General features: G+C 36.4%; 1 protein-coding gene across 2 annotated transcripts in view; it reads right to left on the minus strand.

The window, feature by feature from the left end:
* The window catches only part of LOC138855344 (uncharacterized), a 30,087-nt gene extending 25,418 nt beyond the window's left edge, over positions 1–4,669 (minus strand). For both annotated transcript variants that reach the window (XR_011394573.1, XM_070104295.1), the window contains exon 1: positions 4,537–4,669. Coding sequence is in view for 1 of the 2 variants with exons in the window: in XM_070104295.1 (XP_069960396.1) it covers positions 4,537–4,617 (81 nt within the window). In the remaining variant the exon portion in view is untranslated. The remainder of the gene's footprint in view (positions 1–4,536) is intronic.
* Between the last annotated feature and the right edge of the window lie 2,737 nt (positions 4,670–7,406).

A 7,406-nucleotide genomic window follows, 5' to 3' on the forward strand; every position in this document is an offset into this window, starting at 1 on the left:
ACCTGACACTCTCCCATGTTACCAGAGGTTCATTTTACCTGACACACTCCCATGTTACCAGAGGTTCAATATACCTGACACACACCAATGTTACCAAAGGTTCAACATACCTGACACACTCCCATGTTACCAGAGGTTCAATATACCTGACACACTCCCATGTTACCAGAGGTTCAATATACCTGACACACACCCATGTTGCCAAAGGTTCAATATACCTGACACTCCCATGTTACCAGAGGTTCATTTTACATGACACACTCCCATGTTACCAGAGGTTCAATATACCTGACACACTCCCATGTTACCAGGGGTTCAATATACCTGACACTCACCCATGTTACCAGAGTTTAATGTACCTGACACACACCCATGTAACCAGAGGTTCAATATACCTGACACACACCCATGTTACCAGAGGTTCAATATACCTGACACACACACCCATGTTACCAGAGGTTCAATATACCTGACACACACCCATGTTACCAGAGGTTCAATATACCTGACACACACCCATGTTAACAGAGGTTCAATATACCTGACACACACCCATGTTACCAGAGGTTCAATATACCTGACACACACCCATGTTACCAGAGGTTCAATATACCTGACACACACCCATGTAACCAGAGGTTCAGTATACCTGACACACACCCATGTTACCAGAGGTTCAATATACCTGACACACACCCATGCTACCAGAGGTTCAATATACCTGACACTACCATGTTACCAGAGGTTCAATATTTCTGACACTCACCCATGTTACCAGAGGTTCAATATTTCTGACACTCACCCATGTTACCAGAGGTTCAATATTTCTGATACTCACCCATGTTACCAGAGGTTCAATATTTCTGACACTCACCCATGTTACCAGAGGTTCAATATACCTGACACACACCCATGTTACCAGAGGTTCAATATACCTGACACACACCCATGTTACCAGAGGTTCAATATTTCTGACACTCACCCATGTTACCAGAGGTTCAGTATACCTGACACACACCCATGTTACCAGAGGTTCAATATTTCTGACACTCACCCATGTTACCAGAGGATCAATATTTCTGATACTCACCCATGTTACCAGAGGTTCAATATTTCTGACACTCACCCATGTTACCAGAGGTTCAATATACCTGACACACACCCATGTTACCAGAGGTTCAATATTTCTGACACACTCCCATGTTACCAGAGGTTCAATATTTCTGACACACACCCATGTTACCAGAGGTTCAATATTTCTGACACACACCCATATTACCAGAGGTTCAATATTTCTGACACACACCCATGTTACCAGAGGTTCAATATACCTGACACACACCCATGTTACCAGAGGTTCAATATACCTGACACACTCCCATGTTACCAGAGGTTCAATATACCTGACACCCATGTTACCAGAGATTCAATATACCTGACACACACCCATGTTACCAGAGGTTCAATATACCTGACACACACCCATGTTACCAGAGGTTCAATATTTCTGACACACACCCATGTTACCAGAGGTTCAATATTTCTGACACACTCCCATGTTACCAGAGGTTCAATATTTCTGACACTCACCCATGTTACCAGAGGTTCAATATTTCTGACACTCACCCATGTTACCAGAGGTTCAATATTTCTGACACTCACCCATGTTACCAGAGGTTCAATGTTTCTGACACTCACCCATGTTACCAGAGGTTCAATGTTTCTGACACTCACCCATGTTACCAGAGGTTCAATATTTCTGACACTCACCCATGTTACCAGAGGTTCAATATACCTGACACACTCTCATGTTACCAGAGGTTCAATATTTCTGACACTCACCCATGTTACCAGAGGTTCAATATTTCTGACACTCACCCATGTTACCAGAGGTTCAATATACCTGACACACTCTCATGTTACCAGAGGTTCAATATACCTGACACACACCCATGTTACCAGAGGTTCAATATTTCTGACACTCACCCATGTTACCAGAGGTTCAATATACCTGACACACACCCATGTTACCAGAGGTTCAATACTTCTGACACTCACCCATGTTACCAGAGGTTCAATATTTCTGACACACTCTCATGTTACCAGAGGTTCAATACTTCTGACACTCACCCATGTTACCAGAGGTTCAATATTTCTGACACACTCTCATGTTACCAGAGGTTCAATATTTCTGACACTCACCCATGTTACCAGAGGAAAATCTAATCGTTCTCAAGTCTTAAGCAATTGAGGCATTTGTATTTCTTAGATATTATTATTAACTAACCACCTCTGCAGTAATCTTCATTCATATCTATTGAGTTGAAATGTCTTTTAAGAAGCAATTTCTTTTTCAGTATTTGTGACCAGGATATGTTTCCTGCTAATTTTGACTCATTGTTATCATTGAAAGCTCAAGTGAGTCAAAACAATTATTTTAGCATTACTACAGTTCTGTTACGAATTATTGTAAGCGAATCTAACTCATTGTTGATGTTGAGTTACGGTCTTGAGTTACGATCTAGAGTTACGATCTTGAGTTACGATTGCCGAAACATTCACTGTCTTGCAAAATAAATCTTGGAAAACAGTGTTAATCTTCTCTGGGATATAAAACGTCCTCCAAGGAGTCTTAACTCGTGTAATATAGTTTAAATGACATATTTTACTTACATCGTAACTTAAGTAATACATTATCAGCCTTGAGATACATAGTAGAAAAAAACATATGATTTGTTAATATTCTTAACAGAACCATAAAAAATATATAATAATTTACTGTTGAAGAGAATAGTATTGTACACATACGATAAAAATAAATTAGCTTCAACACAAATTTATTCGTATTGTTACGGTATCTTCAACGTTAGTGAAATAATTTATAACTTCAGAATGTCTCAATAGAGTGTTTTAATTTTAATTTATTCTGGAAGTCATTATAGTTACCTCGGCGCTGTAGGGATTATGAGAGCTTTCACTTATCGTCACAGTTGCCTTCACAGTAAGCACAGTACAGTGTTGAATAAATATACAAGTATGAAACACAAGGTTACAGTGACGTCTGTTTCTGTCTTCCTGTCTCTCACATTGTCTATTATTTACCTGTTCTAAATAAATAAAAAAATTTTCCTGTACTGTGCCATCAGAAATGTGTATATAAAAAAGTGTTTGATGGAAATAAATATTTAAGATAATTTTTTGTTTTATGAAGAGCTGTTGTGTTGTTCTGTGCTTGTGGGGTCCACTTATCAGGGATGTCTTATCACCAAGTCTGAAATATTTCTCAGAATTTCATAGAATTTTATTCATCCATATAAAGAAATTGATAAATCCTTGTTAATAAGTCGGCAAATTTGACCTTTTATGATGCAACTACACGTCTAGCACAAATATACTGTCTACTTCTCTTTGAGAACGTACCTACAAGAAAATTAATCCGTTATGGTCATCACAGAAACAGAGCAACAGTCAGTGTGCACAGTACAACAACAGAGCAACAGTCAGTGTGCACAGTACAACAACAGAGCAACAGTCAGTGTGCACAGTACAACAACAGAGCAACAGTCAGTGTGCACAGTACAACAACAGAGCACCAGTCAGTGTGCACAGTACAACAACAGAGCATCAGTCAGTGTGCACAGTACAACAACAGAGCACCAGTCAGTGTGCACAGTACAACAACAGAGCACCAGTCAGTGTGCACAGTACAACAACAGAGCACCAGTCAGTGTGCACAGTACAACAACAGAGCATCAGTCAGTGTGCACAGTACAACAACAGAGCATCAGTCAGTGTGCACAGTACAACAACAGAGTATCAGTCAGTGTGCACAGCACAACAACAGAGTATCAGTCAGTGTGCACAGTACAACAACAGAGTATCAGTCAGTGTGCACAGTACAACAACAGAGCATCAGTCAGTGTGCACAGCACAACAACAGAGTATCAGTCAGTGTGCACAGTACAACAACAGAGCATCAGTCAGTGTGCACAGTACAACAACAGAGCATCAGTCAGTGTGCACAGCACAACAACAGAGTATCAGTCAGTGTGCACAGCACAACAACAGAGTATCAGTCAGTGTGCACAGCACAACAACAGAGTATCAGTCAGTGTGCACAGTACAACAACAGAGTATCAGTCAGTGTGCACAGTACAACAACAGAGCATCAGTCAGTGTGCACAGCACAACAACAGAGCATCAGTCAGTGTGCACAGCACAACAACAGAGCATCAGTCAGTGTGCACAGCACAACAACAGAGCATCAGTCAGTGTGCACAGCACAACAACAGAGCATCAGTCAGTGTGCACAGCACAACAACAGAGTATCAGTCAGTGTGCACAGCACAACAACAGAGTATCAGTCAGTGTGCACAGCACAACAACAGAGTATCAGTCAGTGTGCACAGTACAACAACAGAGCATCCAGCCAGTGTGCACAATACAACAACAGAGCATCAGTCAGTGTGCACAATACAACAACATCCTATAAAGATAACATTGAACTCTAGAACAGAGATCATCAGTACGACCTACCTTTTGTTCCTCACTGTCCAGGGCGGTAACAGTCAGTAACAGTAGACCCAGCAGTAGTACTCTCACTGACCAACACAACATGGTGAAGTTGCTAATGCACTTAGTTGTGGTAGACTGGTTGCTAGTAGTGGTGGTGCTCTACCAACTGCTGATCTTATCTATGTCTGGCAATCATATCTGTCTCTGAAGTGGCAATGATAACTACAGCACAACCAATGCTGACTATGACACAGCCAATGGTAACTAAGACACAACTAATGATAACTATGACACAACCAATGATAACTGTGACACAACCAGTGATAACTATGACACAACAAATGGTAACTAAGACACAACTAATGATAACTATGACACAACCAATGATAACTGTGACACAACCAGTGATAACTATGACACAACCAATGGTAACTAAGACACAACTAATGATAACTATGACACAACCAATGATAACTGTGACACAACCAATGATAACTATGACACAACCAATGGTAACTAAGACACAACTAATGATAACTATGACACAACCAATGATAACTGTGACACAACCAATGATAACTATGACACAACCAATGGTAACTAAGACACAACTAATGATAACTATGACACAACCAATGATAACTGTGACACAACCAATGATAACTATGACACAACCAATGGTAACTAAGACACAACTAATGATAACTATGACACAACCAATGATAACTGTGACACAACCAATGATAACTATGACACAACCAATGGTAACTAAGACACAACTAATGATAACTATGACACAACCAATGATAACTGTGACACAACCAATGATAACTATGACACAACCAATGGTAACTAAGACACAACTAATGATAACTGTGACACAACCAATGATAACTAAGACACAACTAATGATAACTATGACACAACCAATGATAACTACAGCACAACCAATGGAATCAAAGCTTGAACACCAATGTAATATAAACAACTATGTTCCTCTTTAAAAACAATATTCAAAGACTGAAAAATAAGGATATTGTTATGATTATGAGAAATTTTGAATGGAAAAAAATATAATCTTGCAAATTTCAAAAGGACTGAATGAGAAAGATTAAGATAAGAGTAAACAAACCTTAGCAGAAAATAAATTCAGTGAGAAATATTCAATTGAGTTACTTCATAAAAAAACTTTGCTGAATGAAGAATATTTAATTTCAAATTGAATATATAATAAAGAGCCAGTAAACAATTTAGTAAAGAATCTTAGTAAAGACTCGCGTCGAATAAATTCAAATCATTAATATTATGTAGACTTTTAACAGTTGCTAATTAAGTGCAACGAGAAATTATCTTGTCTGTTTTGGAATATAATTAGCCGAAGATTATCATGTAGGACAGAGAGAAATACAAAACACAACAATGAGCAATAAATAATTTGATAATGAGGTCAAATTCTTTCTTTTTAACACAAATATTCTGATTTTGAATCTGAAACCATAATTAACAAAACATAAAGGGATTTTTTTCTTCAAGAATATTTTAATAATTTAAATAATTAATTTAAATAATTTTAATAATTTAAATAATTTTAATAATTTAAATAATTTTAATAATTTAAATAATTTTAATAATTTAAATAATTTTAATAATTTAAATAATTTTAATAATTTAAATAATTTTAATAATTTAAATAATTTTAATAATTTAAATAATTTTAATAATTTAAATAATTTTAATAATTTAAATAATTTTAATAATTTAAATAATTTTAATAATTTAAATAATTTAAATAATTTTATCACAAGTTTTGGTTATTGCTCACGAGTTATCAACAACGAAACAGGAAACAAACATGTCGGTATTAAAATTACTCAGTGTACTTGCAATTTTAACAAATATTAACTAAAAAATTATATTCTCAAAATTTTTCATAAGTCAGATTTCAAATTTTGTCTCAGAATCGGATAGATTATTTCCTTCTCTATATTCATCCTTTGGATGGTATCACAACAGCATATGGATGCATAAAAGTCTAGGAACTAGGTCCAAAATGGCTAGCATGAGTACATCTGGATTTATATCTGCAGTTGACTTATGTTGCATGCAAATTTAGGTAATTTACTTAATATGTCTGCTATCTTATTTTTAATAAAAATATATCTTGACATAGTTTATTATACTATCTATATAATCCTCAATAAGTGGACGACAAACCAGTGTTCAAGAAAGTGAGCATTTCACATTTGGTATAATCATTACGTGTGTCTGCAAAGCTGCCAGAGATACTTATAATTATCCAAGTCTAAGTCTGGCTACAACATAATTCTACTCAGTCTTCTAATTACATTCCTGTAACAATGTTTCATTATGTATTTCTCTCCAAATATTATTCCTATTGCTAGACACAGACACACCAAAATTACATTCAGCATTGTCCTTCACGACATATTTCTTGGCTAACATATAAGTTTTATCATAAAGGAGTTATCCAGTGACTGATGGAATCCATAAAATTTTTTCATTAATTCTTTTTTCCAGGTTTTTTTAGTATCTATATTTGAGTCTTCAGTGATGACATATAATCAGTAATAATCACAGTTAACTTCAGTTTGATAAGTTAACTTTAGCCTCATTAATATGACTAACAACTAGGTGTTTGTGGTGCAGACGCCAATTTGTTAATTATTATCCCTAACTCAACAAATTCCTATCGTTCTTAACTAAGGAGGTGACAGCACGAGCAGATACATCCCTACCAGGAGAAACCTGCTTAGATCCATCAATGTAACTTGAGGCAAATTATTACTAACAGCTAAGTGAGAATTTTCCTTCAGAATTTCTGCTTTTGCAAGTGATTTAAGGAAGGGATAATTGATAATAAGCTTGTTGGG

The sequence above is a fragment of the Cherax quadricarinatus genome, chromosome 91, assembly GCF_038502225.1.
Source record: "Cherax quadricarinatus isolate ZL_2023a chromosome 91, ASM3850222v1, whole genome shotgun sequence".
NCBI classification, from domain to species: Eukaryota; Metazoa; Arthropoda; class Malacostraca; order Decapoda; family Parastacidae; genus Cherax; species Cherax quadricarinatus.